The 18,380-nt window shown below is 51.0% G+C and overlaps 1 protein-coding gene across 3 annotated transcripts in view; it reads right to left on the bottom strand.

Moving 5' to 3' along the window:
- Positions 1 to 18,149, bottom strand: part of si:ch73-40a2.1 (tyrosine-protein kinase receptor UFO) — a 48,981-nt gene extending 30,832 nt beyond the window's left edge. For 2 of the 3 annotated variants that reach the window (XM_038787546.1, XM_038787549.1), the window contains exons 1-3: positions 17,747 to 18,149; positions 15,169 to 15,221; positions 7,173 to 7,830 (exon numbers count right to left, since the gene is read on the bottom strand). In XM_038787546.1, the coding sequence (XP_038643474.1) occupies positions 7,173 to 7,830; positions 15,169 to 15,221; positions 17,747 to 17,840 (805 nt within the window). In that variant the 5' untranslated portion in view covers positions 17,841 to 18,149. The remainder of the gene's footprint in view (positions 1 to 7,172; positions 7,831 to 15,168; positions 15,222 to 17,746) is intronic. The other variant, XM_038787547.1, reaches the window with a different exon arrangement.
- Positions 18,150 to 18,380: the final 231 nt, after the last annotated feature.

Genomic DNA, 18,380 nt, shown 5'->3' with positions numbered 1-18,380 from the left:
GACAGGTACAGCACGGGGTTAGATACAGAGTAAAGCTCCCTCTACACTGTCCCCATCAAACACTCCCAGGACAGGTACAGCACGGGGTTAGATACAGAGTAAAGCTCTCTCTACACTGTCCCCATCAAACACTCCCAGGACGGGTACAGCACTGGGTTAGATACAGAGTAAAGCTCCCTCTACACTGTCCCCATCAAACACTCCCAGGACGGGTACAGCACAGGGTTAGATACAGAGTAAAGCTCCCTCTACACTGTCCCCATCAAACACTCCCAGGACAGGTACAGCACGGGGTTAGATACAGAGTAAAGCTCCCTCTGCACTAACCCCATCAAACACTCCCAGGACAGGTACAGCACGGGGTTAGATACAGAGTAAAGCTCCCTCTGCACTGTCCCCATCAAACACTCCCAGGCAGGTACAGCACGGGGTTAGATACAGAGTAAAGCTCCCTCTACACTGTCCCCATCAAACACTCCCAGGACAGGTACAGCACGGGGTTAGATACAGAGTAAAGCTCCCTCTACACTGTCCCCATCAAACACTCCCAGGACAGGTACAGCACTGGGTTAGATACAGAGTAAAGCTCCCTCTACACTGTCCCCATCAAACACTCCCAGGACAGGTACAGCACGGGGTTAGATACAGAGTAAAGCTCCTCTACACTGTCCCCATCAAACACTCCCAGGACAGGTACAGCACTGGGTTAGATACAGAGTAAAGCTCCCTCTACACTGTCCCCATCAAACACTCCCAGGACAGGTACAGCACAGGGTTAGATACAGAGTAAAGCTCCCTCTACACTGTCCCCATCAAACACTCCCAGGACAGGTACAGCACGGGGTTAGATACAGAGTAAAGCTCCCTCTACACTGTACCCCATCAAACACTCCCAGGACAGGTACAGCACGGGGTTAGATACAGAGTAAAGCTCCCTCTACACTGTCCCCATCAAACACTCCCAGGACAGGTACAGCACGGGGTTAGATACAGAGTAAAGCTCCCTCTACACTGTCCCCATCAAACACTCCCAGGACAGGTACAGCACGGGGTTAGATACAGAGTAAAGCTCTCTCTACACTGTCCCCATCAAACACTCCCAGGCCGGGTATAGCACGGGGTTAGATACAGAGTAAAGCTCCCTCTACACTGTCCCCATCAAACACTCCCAGGGCAGGTACAGCATGGGGTTAGATACAGAGTAAAGCTCCCTCTACACTGTCCCCATCAAACACTCCCAGGGCAGGTACAGCACGGGGTTAGATACAGAGTAAAGCTCCCTCTGCACTAACCCCATCAAACACTCCCAGGACAGGTACAGCACGGGGTTAGATACAGAGTAAAGCTCCCTCTGCACTGTCCCCATCAAACACTCCCAGGGCAGGTACAGCACGGGGTTAGATACAGAGTAAAGCTCCCTCTACACTGTCCCCATCAAACACTCCCAGGACAGGTACAGCACAGGGTTAGATACAGAGTAAAGCTCTCTCTACACTGTCCCCATCAAACACTCCCAGGCCGGGTATAGCACGGGGTTAGATACAGAGTAAAGCTCCCTCTACACTGTCCCCATCAAACACTCCCAGGGCAGGTACAGCATGGGGTTAGGTACAGAGTAAAGCTCCCTCTACACTGTCCCCATCAAACACTCCCAGGACAGGTACAGCACGGGGTTAGATACAGAGTAAAGCTCCCTCCGCACTGTCCCCATCAAACACTCCCAGGACAGGTACAGCACGGGGTTAGATACAGAGTAAAGCTCTCTCTACACTGTCCCCATCAAACACTCCCAGGACAGGTACAGCACAGGGTTAGATACAGAGTAAAGCTCCCTCTACACTGTCCCCATCAAACACTCCCAGGACAGGTACAGCACGGGGTTAGATACAGAGTAAAGCTCCCTCCGCACTGTCCCCATCAAACACTCCCAGGACAGGTACAGCACGGGGTTAGATACAGAGTAAAGCTCTCTCTACACTGTCCCCATCAAACACTCCCAGGACAGGTACAGCACGGGGTTAGATACAGAGTAAAGCTCTCTCTACACTGTTCCCATCAAAGACTCCCAGGACAGGTACAGCACGGGGTTAGATACAGAGTAAAGCTCTCTCTACACTGTCCCCATCAAACACTCCCAGGACAGGTACAGCACGGGGTTAGATACAGAGTAAAGCTCCCTCTACACTGTCCCCATCAAACACTCCCAGGACAGGTACAGCACAGGGTTAGATACAGACAAAGCTCCCTCCTCTCTGACATTTTCCCATTTCCAACTCCTGTGGTTTCTGTGTGTGGGACTGTTGGTGCTGAACAAGGATAGGCCCACGCTCCATTGGAAACCGCTTCACAAACATTGGCCTTTGACAAACCCCAAGCTGCTGACGAACGGGATTTTCACCCCGTTCGGCTGGGCTGTATCCAGGACACACTGTTATGAAAAGAGCGGGGTCTAACCACTGCAAACCTTCCACATTCAAATCAATGGCCTGCGCCAGTGTGTGAACGCCCCCTCAGACTTGGCTCGTCGGCGCTGCATGACCACGGAGCCAGACACAGCAGAGACAGAATAAATGGCATGGAGGCCTGAAGCAGGAAGATTGGAGCCTCAGTCCCCCAGTCCCACCCTGCCCCATCCTGTTTCCTGTTCTGTGGTTAGAAGCTTCTGCACCCTTTTATCCACTGAAGCAGTTAAGTCTCTGGCAGCGGCAAAGTATTTTCAACTGCTTAAACTGAGATTGCCACAGTCCCTGGATCAGCCAGCGATGGGCTTACTCCTAGCCGCAGGGTTGGAGGGAGGGGTGGGGGGGGGGGGGGGGGGGGGGGGGGGTTGTGTTGTCATTCCGTTGCAGTTTTCCGCTTCAGCCGAGTCGGAATTGTCCGTCTCCGAATTTCCAGAGGACCGGAGCAGTGACTCAACCGTTTGCAAACAAGTTACTTCGAAATCAAATAATTTTAAGCTCCCTGGGGGCTGGTCAAAGAGCATTGCGGATCTAGAACATAGAACATACAGTGCAGAAGGAGGCCATTCGGCCCATCGAGTCTGCACCGACCCACTTAAGCCCTCACTTCCACCCTATCCCCGTGACCCAATAACCCCTCCTACCCTTTTTTGGACACGAAGGGGCAATTTAGCACGGCCAATCCACTTATCCAGCACGTCTTTGGACTGTGGGAGGAAACCGGAGCACCCGGAGGAAACCCACGCAGACACTGGGAGAACGTGCAGACTCCGCACAGACAGTGATCCAGCGGGGAATCGAACCTGGGACCTTGGCGCTGGGTGCCAGTGGCGTGATTCACCCGGCCCCTCCCGCGATTCTCCCACCTGGCGTGGGGTGCGGAGAATCGCGCCCAATGTACCTGAAACTATAAACATAGTGCAAAAGCCGTCTCCCTCCCTTACAGGTCCCACCTTTATTATCCCCCTACTCTAAGCTAAACTAAACCGCCCCCCCCCCCCCCCCCCCCCCCCCCATACCCCCTCCCCCACCGCCCTTCTACTGACGATTAATTATCCGTGAAGTAGTCGATGACCGGTTGCCACCCCCGGGTGAACCCTAATATTGACCCTCTCAAGGCAAACTTGATTTTCTCCAAACAGAGAAAGCTAGCCATGTCCGATAGCCAGGTCTCTGAATTCGGGGGCTTTGAGTCCCTCCAAGCTAATAGTATCCGTCTCCGGGCTACCAGGGAAGCAAAGGCCAGAACGTCTGCCTCTTTCTCCCCCTGGATTCCCGGGTCTTCCCACACCCCGTAAATCGCCACCTCTGGACTCAGCGCCACCCTTGTTTTTAACTCCGTGGACATGACGACTGCAAAGCCCTGCCAAAATCCCCTAAGCTTCGGACATGCCCAGAACATGTGGACATGGTTCGCTGGCCCTCCCGCACATTTTGCACACCTGTCTTCCACCCCAAAGAATCTGCTCATCCGGGCCACTGTCAGGTGGGCCCCGTGGATGACCTTGAATTGAATCAGGCTGAGCCTGGCACATGTTGCGGACGCCTTGACTCTACTCAACGCGTCCGCCCATAGACCATCCTCTATCTCTCCTCCCAGCTCCTCCTCCCACTTGTGCTTCAGCTCCTCGGTCTGCGTCTCCTCCGACCCCATAGGTTCCCTGTAAATGTCCGAGATGCTCCCTTCTCCTACCCACACTCTGGAAACTACCCTGTCCTGAATCCCCCTTAGCGGTAGGAGGGGAAGGTCGACACCCGTTTACGTAGGAAGTCCTGCACCTGCAGATACCTGAATTTGTTTATCCAGGAGGAGCTTATATAGACAGGGAGGGTTGTCGGGATTGGAGGGGGTTACAGAGATAGTGAGGATTGTAGGGGCTGGAGGAGGTTACAGAGATAGGGAGGGTAGTCGGGGCTGGAGGAAGTTCCAGAGTTAGGGAGGGTTGTAGGGACTGGAGGAGGTTACAGAGATAGGGAGGGTTGTAGAGGCTGGAGGAGGTTACAGAGATAGGGAGGATTGTAGGGGCTGGAGGAGGTTACAGAGATAGGGAGGGTTGACCGGGCTGGAGGAGGTTACAGAGATAGGGAGGGTTGACCGGGCTGGAGGAAGTTACAGAGATAGGGAAGGTTGTAGGGGTTGGAGGAGGTTAGTGAGATAGGGAAGGTTGTAGGGGCTGGAGGAGGTAGTGAGATAGGGAGGGTTGTAGGGGCTGGAGGAGGTTACAGAGATATGGAGGGTTGTAGGGGCTGGAGGAGGTTACTGAGATAGGGAGGGTTGTCCGGGCTGGAGGAAGTTACAGAGATAGGGAAGGTTGTAGGGGTTGGAGGAGGTTAGTGAGATAGGGAAGGTTGTAGGGGTTGGAGGAGGTTAGCGAGATAGGGAAGGTTGTAGGGGCTGGAGGAGGTAGTGAGATAGGGAGGGTTGTCCGGGCTGGAGGAAGTTACAGAGATAGGGAAGGTTGTAGGGGTTGGAGGAGGTTAGCAAGATAGGGAAGGTTGTAGGGGCTGGAGGATGTAGTGAGATAGGGAGGGTAGAGGCCATGAAACACCATGAAAAGTGCAAAGGTGTGCCGGTCCGGTGAATTGGCCATGCTAAAATTGGCCAAAAGGTTAGGTGGGATAATGGGGTTAGGTACGGCGGATTGGGCCTGGATAGGGTGCTCTATTGGAGGAAGGGCCAAAGCAGACACAATGGGCAGAATGGCCTCCTTCTGCACTGTAGTGATGCTATGATTCAAATCTCTGATTCTGTGAAAAAGTAATTTATGTTTTGAAACAAGGGGTAGCTTAACTGGGAGCCCGTGTAGATTGGCCGGCCCAGCAGGAGATGGGACTCTGTACATTGGAGTGAAATAGAGAGAATGTTCCTCTCTCACCTCCATGCTATTGAACAATGAGGAGCTGAATGATTCTCAACCAGGTTAGCACTGCTGCCTCACGGCGCCCAGGACCCGGGTTCGATCCCTGCCCCAGGTCACTGTCCGTGTAGAGTTTGCACATTCATAGAATTTGTATTATCATAGAATTTACAGTGCAGAAGGGGGCCATTCTGTCATGTGAGATTACCCTTTAAGAAATGGGTGTTGAAGAAATGTATCTTTAAGAAATGGAGCTGCTGATGTTACTGGAGTGATGTCAGAGTGTGGGTGGAGCTGAGCTCTACTTCTGCTTTTTAGTTTCAGTTTGAGAAGAGCTTGGGTGTGTCTGTGTTTTTCAGTGAGCTGCACTGCTGTAATCTCTGCCATCCAAAGACTATCTATGGATCATTTGGTGAACTCAGAATTGTAACATTGAATGTAAACCTAATGTGCTCCTGTTTGAAGGTTTGTTAAGTCTTTTGGATGTTAAAAGGACAGCATACATGTTACTTAGTGTTGTATTCTTTGGGGGGTGTATTTGATTTACTGGTTGCTAAGATATTCGCTGTTTGTTTTCAAAAGGTTAACTTGAGTTCATAGAATAAACATTGTTTTGTTTTTAAAAAACACTGGTCCATTTTCTGCTGTACCACACCTGTAGAGTGGGCCCTGTGCTCCCCATACCACAATCTATTAAAAGTTGTGGGTCAGCTGAACTCCATGATACACTTTGGGGTTCTCTAAACCCTGGCCCATAACAATTCTGCCCATTGAGTCTGCCCTTGGAAAGAGCACCCCACTTAAACCCACACCTCTACCCTATCCCCGTAACCCCACCCTAACCTTTTTGGTCACTAAGGGGCAATTTAGCGCGGCCAATCCACCCAACAAGCACGTCTTTCGGGACTTGTGGGAGGAAACTGGAGCACCCGGAGGAAACCCACGCAGACACGGGGAGAACGTGCAGACTCCGCACAGACAGTGACCCGAGCTGGGAATTGAACCCAGGACCCTGGCGCTGTGAAGCAACAGTGCTGACCGCTGTGCTACCGTGCTGCCCTGTGTCTGCGTGGGTCTCACCCCCACAACCCAAAATAAAGTGTGGATTGGCCTCGCTAAATTGTGCCTTAATTGGAAAAAAAGAATTGGCTACTCTAAATTTATTTTAAAAATTTAAAAACAAGTTGGGATCATATTGGGGAAGACATGATTTTGATGATTTGGGGAGGAGAAAAGCAATTAATCTTCCTGCATCTGATGACCATCCAGCGGCTTCCACTGTGAATGTGAGAGTTGCTGTCATGGCTTCCTCTTCCCTTGCATGGATTGTCTGTCAAGTATGCTGCCTGGATTGGAGGGTAGGCCTTATGAGGAAAGGTTGAGGGAGCTAGGGCTTTTCTCATTGGAGCGGAGGGGGATGAGAGGCGACTTAATAGAGGTTTATAAGATGATGAGGGGGATAGATAGAGTGGACGTTCAGAGACTATTTCCTCGAGTGGATGTAGCTGTTACAAGGGGGCATAACTATAAGGTTCAGGGTGGGAGATATAGGAGGGATATCTGAGGTAGGTTCTTTACTCAGAGAGTGTTTAGGGTGTGGAATGGACTGCCTGCTGTGATAGTGGAGTTGGACACTTTAGGAACTTTCAAGCGGTTATTGGATAGGCACATGGAGCACACCAGAATGACAGGGAGTGGGATAGCTTGATCTTGGTTTCGGACAAATCTTGGCACAACATCGAGGGCCGAAGGGCCTGTGCTGTACTGTTCTATGTTCTATATTCTATAACACTCGTCAAATGGACTGCAAAGTGGAGAGTACTCCTGGTCGGAGAGTGATTGAAAGGACCCTTACCTTTACAGGCGTCCCCCTCAGCTTGGTGCCCCTCCCTGCAGACGCAGTGACCAGAGGAGGGTCCCCACATACCATCCAGGCCGCATGTCCTCAGCAGATCGCCCTCTTGCAGCGCGCCGCTGACACACAGGCCCCGCACCAGCTCCCCGCCGCCCGTAACCTCGGGGAAGGCAGCCAGGCTGTCGCGGCTGTCCGGGCACCTCTTGTAATACACCCTGAAGGAGCTGAGGAGGAGGCAGGGCCCGATGTAATCGAAGCCCAGCTGGAACTGCGAGTGGCGAACGGCGCCCAGGCTCTCCCCAGCCACAGTGTTGAGGGAGGCCTTCAGCCTGGTCCAGTCGATGGGCCCGTCCAGGTACTCCTTGGGAAAGTGCCTCTCCCCGCTGATCGGGATCATGACGGATTGGGCCACCCTGGGCCTGGCATATTCGCTGTCCGATTGGAAGACGTACACGGCGAAACTCTCCCTGCACCCTTCCTGGGACAGGCAGCTGGAGACAGCAAACTTCATGTCCAGGAAGAGATGGTGAGCGTTCCCAACGGGAATTGATTCAGTCCACATGACATGGGATCTCTCCTGAACCTCGGTGCTCACTGGGCAGCTCTGATACACCGAGTGCGATGAATTGCTCTCCAGCGTAAACAGGTTGTCAGACCACTGTGGACACATTACAACGGTTACAATCAACAATCTCACAGACAGAAATCAGCTGCAAATGGAGCGAAGACATATTATGAGCATTCAGAGGGAGCTTTACTCTGTATCTAACCCCGTGCTGTACCTGTCCTGGGAGTGTTTGATGGGGAAAGTGTAGAGGGAGCTTTACTCTGTATCTAACCCCGTGCTGTACCTGTCCTGGGAGTGTTTGATGGGGACAGTGTAAAGGGAGCTTTACTCTGTACCTAACCCCGTGCTGTACCTGTCCTGGGAGTGTTTGATGGGGACAGTGTAGGGGGAGCTTTACTCTGTATCTAACCCCATGCTGTACCTGTCCTGGGAGTGTTTGATGGGGACAGTGTAGAGGGAGCTTTACTCTGTATCTAACCCCGTGCTGTACCTGTCCTGGGAGTGTTTGATGGGGACAGTGTAGAGGGAGCTTTACTCTGTATCTAACCCCGTGCTGTACCTGTCCTGGGAGTGTTTGATGGGGACAGTGTAGAGGGAGCTTTACTCTGTATCTAACGCCGTGCTGTACCCTGCCCTGGGAGTGATTGATGGGGACAGTGTAGAGGGAGCTTTATTCTGTATCTAACCCCGTGCTGTCCTTGTCCTGGGAGTGTTTGATGGGGACAGTGTAGAGGGAGCTTTACTCTGTATCTAACCCCGTGCTGTACCTGTCCTGGGAGTGTTTGATGGGGACAGTGTAAAGGGAGCTTTACTCTGTACCTAACCCCGTGCTGTACCTGTCCTGGGAGTGTTTGATGGGGACAGTGTAGAGGGAGCTTTACTCTGTATCTAACCCCATGCTGTACCTGTCCTGGGAGTGTTTGATGGGGACAGTGTAGAGGGAGCTTTACTCTGTATCTAACCCCGTGCTGTACCTGTCCTGGGAGTGTTTGATGGGGACAGTGTAGAGGGAGCTTTACTCTGTATCTAACCCCGTGCTGTACCTGTCCTGGGAGTGTTTGATGGGGACAGTGTAGAGGGAGCTTTACTCTGTATCTAACGCCGTGCTGTACCCTGCCCTGGGAGTGATTGATGGGGACAGTGTAGAGGGAGCTTTATTCTGTATCTAACCCCGTGCTGTCCTTGTCCTGGGAGTGTTTGATGGGGACAGTGTAGAGGGAGCTTTACTCTGTATCTAACCCCGTGCTGTACCTGTCCTGGGAGTGTTTGATGGGGACAGTGTAGAGGGAGCTTTACTCTGTATCTAACCCTGTGCTGGCCTTGTCCTGGGAGTGTTTGATGGGGACAGTGTAGAGGGAGCTTTACTCTGTATCTAACCCTGTGCTGTACCTGTCCTGGGAGTGTTTGATGGGGACAGTGTAGAGGGAGCTTTACTCTGTATCTAACCCCGTGCTGTACCTGTCCTGGGAGTGTTTGATAGGGACAGTGTAGAGGGAGCTTTACTCTGTATGTAACCCCGTGCTGTACCTGTCCTGGGAGTGTTTGATGGGGCAGTGTAGAGGGAGCTTTACTCTGTATCTAACCCCGTGCTGTACCTGTCCTGGGAGTGTTTGATGGGGACAGTGTAGAGGGAGCTTTACTCTGTATCTAACCCCGTGCTGTACCTGTCCTGGGAGTGTTTGATGGGGACAGTGTAGAGGGAGCTTTACTCTGTATCTAACCCCGTGCTGTCCTTGTCCTGGGAGTGTTTGATGGGGACAGTGTAGAGGGAGCTTTACTCTGTATCTAACCCCGTGCTGTACCTGTCCTGGGAGTGTTTGATGGGGACAGTGTAGAGGGAGCTTTACTCTGTATCTAACCCCGTGCTGTACCTGTCCTGGGAGTGTTTGATGGGGACAGTGTAGAGGGAGCTTTACTCTGTATGTAACCCCGTGCTGTACCTGTCCTGGGAGTGTTTGATGGGGCAGTGTAGATAGATAGATAGATAGAGAAATACAGCACAGAACAGGCCCTTCGGCCCACGATGTTGCGCCGAACTTTTGTCCTAGGTTAATCATAGAATTTTGGACAATTTGTCATGGCCAATCCACCCAACCTGCACATCTTTGGACTGTGGGAGGAAACCGGAGTACCCGGAGGAAACCCACGCAGTCACGGGGAGGATGTGCAGACTCCACACAGACAGTGACCCAAGTCGAAATCGAACTTGGGACCCTGGAGCTGTGAAGCAATTGTGCTATCCACAATGCTACCGTGCTGCCCTTAAGAAGTTAACCTACACTCCCTTATTCTACCCTAATCCAAGTACCTATCCAATAGCCGTTTGAAGGTCCATAAATTTTCCGACTCAACTACTACCACAGGCAGTGCATTCCATGCCCCCACTACTCTCTGGGTAAAGAACCTACCTCTGACATCCCCCCTATATCTTCCACCATTTATCTTAAATTTATGTCCCCTTGTAATGGTGTGTTCCACCCGGGGAAAAAGTCTCTGACTATCTACTCTATCTATTCCCCTGATCATCTTATAAACCTCTATCAAGTCGCCCCTCATCCTTCTCCGTTCCAATGAGAAAAGGCCCAGCACCCTCAATCTTTCCTCGTATGACCTACTCTCCATTCCAGGCAACATCCTGGTAAATCTCCTCTGCACCTTTTCCAAAGCTTCCACATCCTTCCTAAAATGAGGTGACCAGAACTGCACACAGTACTCCAAATGTGGCCTGACCAAGGTTTTGTACAGCTGCATCATCACCTCACGGCTCTTAAATTCAATCCCTCTGCTAATGAACGCTAGCACACCATAGGCCTTCTTCACAGCTCTATCCACTTGAGTGGCAACTTTCAAAGAACAATGAACATAGACCCCAAGATCTCTCTGCTCCTCCACATTGCCAAGAACCCTACCATTAACCCTGTATTCCGCATTCAGATTTGTCCTTCCAAAATGGACAACCTCACACTTGTCAGGGTTAAACTCCATCTGCCACTTCTCAGCCCAGCTCTGCATTCTATCTATGTCTCTTTGAAGCCGACAACAGCCCTCCTCACTATCCACAACTCCACCAATCTTCGTATCATCTGCAAATTTACTGACCCACCCTTCAACTCCCTCATCCAAGTCGTTAATGAAAATCACAAACAGCAGAGGACCCAGAACTGATCCCTGCGGTACGCCACTGATAACTGGGCTCCAGGCTGAATATTTGCCATCCACCACAACTCTCTGTCTTCTATCGGTTAGCCAGTTTGTTATCCAACTGGCCAAATTTCCCACTATCCCATGCCTCCTTACTTTCTGCATAAGCCTACCATGGGGAACCTTATCAAATGCCTTACTAAAATCCATGTACACTACATCCACTGCTTTACCTTCATCCACATGCTTGGTCACCTCCTCAAAGAATTCAATAAGACTTGTAAGGCAAGACCTACCCCTCACAAATCCGTGCTGACTATCCCTAATCAAGCAATGCCTTTCCAGATGCTCAGAAATCCTATCCCTCAGTACCCTTTCCATTACTTTGCCTACCACCGAAGTAAGACTAACTGGCCTGTAATTCCCAGGGTTATCCCTATTCCCTTTTTTGAACAGGGGCACGACATTCGCCACTCTCCAATCCTCTGGTACCACCCCTGTTGACAGCGAGGACGAAAAGATCATTGCCAACGGCTCTGCAATTTCATTTCTTGCTTCCCATAGAATCCTTGGATATATCCCGTCAGGCCCGGGGGACTTGTCTATCCTCAAGTTTTTCAAAACGCGCAACACATCTTCCTTCCTGACAAGTATCTCCTCAAGCTTATCAGTCTGCTTCACACTGTCCTCTCCAACAATATGGCCCCTCTCATTTGTAAATACTGAAGAAAAATACTTGTTCAAGACCTCTCCTATCTCTTCAGACTCAATACACAATCTCCCGCTACTGTCCTTAATCGGACCTACTCTCACTCTAGTCATTCTCATATTTCTCACGTATGTGTAAAAGGCCTTGGGGTTTTCCTTGATCCTACCCGCCAAAGATTTTTCATGCCCTCTCTTAGCTCTCCTAATCCCTTTCTTCAGTTCCCTCCTGGCTATCTTGTATCCCTCCAGCGCCCTGTCTGAACCTTGTTTCTTCAGCCTTACATAAGTCTCCTTCTTCCTCTTAACAAGACATTCAACCTCTCTTGTCAACCATGGTTCCCTCACTCGACCATCTCTTCCCTGCCTGACAGGGACATACATATCAAAGACACGCAGTACCTGATCCTTGAACAAGTTCCACATTTCACTTGTGTCCTTCCCTGACAGCCTATGTTCCCAACTTCTGCACTTCAATTCTTGTCTGACAGCATTATATTTACCCTTCCCCCAATTATAAACCTTGCCCTGTTGCTCGCACCTATCCCTCTCCATTACTAAAGTGAAAGTCACAGAATTGTGGTCACTACCTCCAAAATGCTCCCCCACTAACAAATCTATCACCTGCCCTGGTTCATTACCAAGTACTAAATCCAATATGGCCTCCCCTCTGGTCGGACAATCTACATACTGTGTTAGAAAAGCTTCCTGGACACACTGCACAAACACTACCCCATCCAAACTATTTGATCTAAAGAATTTCCACTCAATGTTTGGGAAGTTGAAGTCGCCCATGACTACTACCCTGTGACTTCTGCACCTTTCCAGAATCTGTTTCCCAATCTGTTCCTCCACATCTCTGCTGCTATTGGGGGGCCTATAGAACACTCCCAACAAGGTGACTGCTCCTTTCCTATTTCTAACTTCAACCCATATTACCTCAGTAGGCAGATCCCCCTCGAACTGTCTTTCTGCAGCTGTTATACTATCTCTAATTAACAATGCCACCCCCCCACCTCTTTTACCATCCTCCCTAATCTTGTTGAAACATCTATAACCAGGAACCTCCAACAACCATTTCTGCCCCTCTTCTATCCAAGTTTCCGTGATGGCCACCACATCGTAGTCCCAAGTACCGATCCATGCATTAAGTTCACCCACCTTATTCCTGATGCTTCTTGCATTAAAGTATACACACTTCAACCCATCTCCTTGCCTGCAAGTACTCTCCTTTGTCATTGTTACCTTCCCCACTGCATCACTACGTGCTTTGGCGTCCTGACTATCGTCTACCTTAGTTGCTGGACTACAGATCCGGTTCCCATTCCCCTGCCAAATTAGTTTAAACCCTCCCGAAGAGTACTAGAAAACCTCCCCCCCAGGATATTGGTGCCCCTCTGGTTCAGATGCAACCCGTCCTGCTTGTACAGGTCCCACCTTCCCCAGAATGCGCTCCAATTATCCAAATACCTGAAGCCCTCCCTCCTACACCATTCCTGCAGCCACGTGTTCAACTGCACTCTCTCCCTATTCCTAGCCTCGCTATCACGTGGCACCGGCAACAAACCAGAGATGACAACTCTGTCTGTCCTGGCCCTTAACTTCCAGCCTAACTCCCTAAACTTGTTTATTACCTCCACACCCTTTTTCCTACCTACATCGTTGGTACCAATGTGCACCACGACTTCTGGCTGCTCACCCTCCCCCTTCAGGATCCTGAAGACACGATCAGAGACATCCCTGGCCCTGGCACCCGGGAGGCAACATACCTTTCGGGAGTCTCGCTCGCGACCACAGAATCTCCTATCTATTCCCCTAACCATTGAATCTCCTATTACTATTGCTTTTCTATGCTCCCCCCTTCCCGTCTGAGCCCCAGAGCCAGACTCAGTGCCAGAGACCTGGCCGCTGGGGCCTTCCCCCGGTAGGTCATCCCCCCCAACAGCATCCAAAACGGTATACTTGTTTTGAAGGGGAATGGCCACGAGGGATCCCTGCACTGTCTGCCTGTTAGTTTTCTTTCCCCTGACTGTAACCCAGCTACTCTTGTCCAGTACCTTTGGTGTGGCTACCTCCCTGTAACTCTTCTCTATGACCCCCTCTGCCTCCCGGATGATCCGAAGTTCATCCAGCTCCAGCTCCAGTACCTTAACACGGTCTCTGAGGAGCTGGAGTTGGGTGCACTTCCCGCAGGTATAGTCAGCGGGGACACCAGTGGTATCCCTCACCACCCACATCCTACAGGAGGAGCATGCAACTGCCCTAGCCTCCATCCCCTCTTACTTTACAGAATTAGCTGCCCTGTGGACCAACTGGACCTCCGCCCTCCGACTCTGCTCCCAGTCAGCTGTACTCTAAACTCCTGGTTCCCTTCACGCTCTTTGATAAATATAGGAAATTAAATGAAAGGAGTACCTTACTCCCTCCTCACCTAACTCCCTCAGTCACCAAACTCTCACTGTAGCACTCAAATGCCACAAGCTCAGCACTCAGTGCAAACAAAGTCTGCACTGTATCTAGCCCCTATTTATACTGTGACTCTAGCTTCTAAAAACTGGCCTAATGCAATTAACTAATTAACAAGCTCCAGCTGCAAGTAAGTCCAAGTAGAACCTTGTTTAAAGCTGATTCAAAATTCACCTTCTTATAGACCAAACAGCAACTTTTAAGTTAATTAACTAAATAAAAGAAATACTAGACTTTAAATAACCCTTATACTCCCTCAGTCACCAAACTCTCACTGTAGCACTCAAATGCCACAAGCTCAGCACTCAGTGCAAACAAAGTGGGAGCTTTACTCTGTAGAGGGAGCTTTACTCTGTATCTAACCCCGTGCTGTACCTGTCCTGGGAGTGTTTGATGGGGACAGTGTAGAGGGAGCTTTACTCTGTATCTAACCCCGTGCTGTACCTGTCCTGGGAGTGTTTGATGGGGACAGTGTAGCGGGAGCTTTACTCTGTATCTAACCCCGTGCTGTACCTGTCCTGGGAGTGATTGATGGGGACAGTGTAGAGGGAGCTTTACTCTGTGTCTAACCCCGTGCTGTACCTGTCCTGGGAGTGATTGATGGGGACAGTGCAGAGGGAGCTTTACTCTGTGTCTAACCCCGTGCTGTACCTGTCCTGGGAGTGATTGATGGGGACAGTGTAGAGGGAGCTTTACTCTGTATCTAACCCCGTGCTGTACCTGTCCTGGGAGTGTTTGATGGGGACAGTGTAGAGGGAGCTTTACTCTGTATCTAACCCCGTGCTGTACCTGTCCTGGGAGTGTTTGATGGGGACAGTGCAGAGGGAGCTTTACTCTGTGTCTAACCCCGTGCTGTACCTGTCCTGGGAGTGATTGATGGGGACAGTGTAGAGGGAGCTTTACTCTGTATCTAACCCCCGTGTTGTACCTGTCCTGGTGTTGGATCTCCCCCGTCCGGCCAAACCCCCCCCCAACTTGTTAAATACCGACGTTTTATTCTCGATGTGGTGTGACATACAAATGCAAATTGTTGCAATCGTTTTTATGGTGAATAAGATCGGAAACGCGGGATGGTAAAACGGAAAGATGGGAGCCGGGAAGTTCTAATTGCTTTACCTTGCCATTAACCTTCAGCGGCCAGCTGTTCCTCCAGGAGTCAAACACGACCACTGCGAAAAGAAAGAGTTTGCGTAAGAAACTCACAAACGGATCATCTTTCCCAGTGTGGTGAATCACAGTAGAGTAATTCACACCGTATTACACATGTTGTACTATGTCTCTGTGAGCTCGGCACACAAGCAGTTGCGCTGCTCCGCCACTAGGGGTGATGCACTGGGAGTGTACGGGAGTTTGTACTGGGCTCCAGCCTTGCCTCCATCCACGGCTCCCCCCCCTAACCGGAAGTATAAAGTTTGATGCTGAGAGCCTGCCTGCCAGTTCATCTGGAGTTCATCTTGTCACAGGCAGGCTCTGTTGTAAGACGATTAAAACCACTGTTCACTTCTAACCACGTGTCGCGTGAATTGATGGTCTCATCACCCAGCACAAATGGTCCCCTGGCTCTCTACATGTGTCACCGTGTGTGCGAGTGTCTGAGGACACTTTTCTAAAGTACAAATGTTTGTGTGCCTGTACACAGACGTCTGGGTCTCACTCAAGAGATCATTTGACACAATACAAATTAAGTTGATTGAGATCGACTAACGTATCCTCCTTTTGTCCTGAGCTTTGCTGGGGTACTAGCCGTTCGCTGACTGTTACCTTCCTGCAGATTGAACAGCATCGTGCGCCAGCCCCGGTGTTGGAGGTTGTCTGGCGGTTCTGGTGGGGGTGTTGGGGGGGCGGGGGGGGGGGGGGGGGGGGGGTTGTGGGTGGAGCACAGAGTCTCCCTCTATGCAGACGACCTGCTTCTGTATGTATCAGGCCCATTAAAAGGGATGGAAGAAATCATGAGGACTCGAGGGGAATTTGGCCGGATTTCGGGGTATAAGCTCAATATGGGGAAAAGGGAGATCTTTGTGGTCCAGGCGAGGGGACAGGAGAGGCGATTGGGGGAGCTGCCGTTTAGATTAGTAGGGGGAAGCTTTAGGTACCTAGGCATTCAAGTGGTGCGGGAATGGGACCGACTGCATAAATTAATCTGTAATAATCACCGGTTTGCCTCGGGAAGTATGGATGGGGGTTCCGGATATGGCGGAGAGCAGGGATTTAGAGGATGGGGGACATGTTTATAGAGGGGAGCTTTCCGAGTATGAGGGCGCTGGAGGAGAAGTTTGGGTTGGCGAGGGGAAACAAATTCAGGTATCTGCAGGCGCGGGACTTCCTTTGTAAACAGGTGTCAATCTTCCCGCTCCTACCGCTAAGGGGGATTCAGGACAGGGTAGTTTCCAGAGGGCGGATAGGAGAAGGGAGCATCTCTGACATTTACAAGGAACTTATGGGGTCAGAGGAGATGCAGACCGAGGAGCTGAAGCACAAGTGGGAGGAGGAGCTGGGAAGAGAGATAGAGGATGGTCTATGGGCGGACACGTTGAGTAGAGTCAACGCGTCCGCAACATGTGCCAGGCTCAGCCTGATACAATTTAAGGTCGTCCAACGGGCCCACCTGACAGTGGCCCGGATGAGCAGATTCTTTGGGGTGGAAGACAGGTGTGTAAAATGTACGGGAGGACAAGCGAACCATGTCCACATGTTCTGGGCATGTCCGAAGCTTAGGGGATTCTGGCAGGGCTTTGCAGACGTCATGTCCACGGAGTTAAAAACAAGGGTGGCGCTGAGTCCAGAGGTGGCGATTTACGGGGTGTGGGAAGAGGAGAAAGAGGCAGACGTTCTGGCCTTTGCTTCCCTGGTAGCCCGGAGACGGATACTATTAGCTTGGAGGGACTCAAAGCCCCCGAAGTCGGAGACCTGGCTATCGGACATGGCTAGCTTTCTCTGTTTGGAGAAAATCAAGTTCGCCTTGAGAGGGTCAATGTTAGGGTTCGCCCGGGGGTGGCAACCGTTCATCGACTACTTCATGGAAAATTAATCGTCAGCAAAAGGGGGTTAGTTTAGCTTAGAGTAGGGGGTTAATAAAGGTGGGACCTGTAAGGAGGGAGACGGCTTTTGCACGATGTTAATAGTTTCAGGTACCTTGTTTATTGCGTTCTTGTTATAATGCCAAAAAATAACTCAATAAAATGTTTATTTTAAAAAAGAGTGCTCTTTCAGAGGATCAGTGCAGCCCCGATGGGCCGAACGGCCTCCTTCTGCACTGTCGGGTTTCTATGGATACATTTTAGCAAGGGCACAGGGGTGAACCCCTCAGGCCTCTTTCAAAGTAACGGCGGACGAAGCCTTGCGGTTTTAATGCTTCAGCTAAAAGGTGACGCCTTCAGCAGTGCAATAGTCCTGCAGCACCGCGTTGGGGGGGGGGGGGGGGGGGGGGGGGGGAATCCGCCTGGATTCTCTGCTCGACCCCCTGGAGAGGGACTGCAACCCCTGACCTCCTGAGCCAAAAACATGTTCCACGCTGCAGGTCGTCAGTGCCAAAGGGGTTAAACGCAGACACAAACAAAGCCCTTGAACATCTGCAACCCACGTAAATCTTACTAAGTTCACCTTTGGTCTGACAACAAGCGACAGGCATGGCCGGAGGGGGGGGGGGGGGGGGAGGGGGGAGTTAGAAAGAGGTCAGCCGAGATCCCCTCCTTACCTTCCTTTGGACGATCTTGCTCTAAGGCTGGGCTCACAGACCGCAAAACCCACCAGACCAGGCAGCATAGAAGCAGAGGACCCGGCAGAGCCATGGCTGACAGTATCTGAGGTTGTTCTCGGGCAGAACCTGGGTGCGTGTCCCGGAGTGAATCACATTCTAATTTTACTCCGGGAGATCAGCTCTCAGTCAGTGCCCAGGGGGGGCGTGGAGACTGAGCTGCCAACAACAACACCAAAATGACTAATAGAGACATATTACAAGAGTGGTTTTCCTTTATCTTTGATTTCCTGCGAATTCTTTCTATTCGTTCTGGTGCAGGAGCAGAGCTCTCGCCCCTGGTTCTGGTTTTGTCGTCACACGACCTTCCGTGAAATCTCGTCGCTTTTTTATTTCCTTTGAAATCTAATCACCCATCGATCGATCCTTCAAAGGGTATGTTCATGCGGGTCGTGTTCAGGCTAAGTCTCGATGCTTTCCACGGTTGGGCTGATAATCAGTGCCTCCGGGCTCATTCACAAAGATAAAGAAAGTAGGCTTCAAATGAAGTTACTGTGAAAAGCCCCTAGTCGCCACATTCTGGCGCCTGTTCAGGGGGAGGCTGGTACGGGAATCGAACCGTGCTGCTGGCCTG

The sequence above is a fragment of the Scyliorhinus canicula genome, chromosome 31 (genome assembly GCF_902713615.1).
Source record: "Scyliorhinus canicula chromosome 31, sScyCan1.1, whole genome shotgun sequence".
Taxonomy (NCBI): domain Eukaryota; kingdom Metazoa; phylum Chordata; class Chondrichthyes; order Carcharhiniformes; family Scyliorhinidae; genus Scyliorhinus; species Scyliorhinus canicula.
Note: the sequence above shows the minus strand (reverse complement) of the source record. Positions and strands in the feature narration are given on the sequence as shown.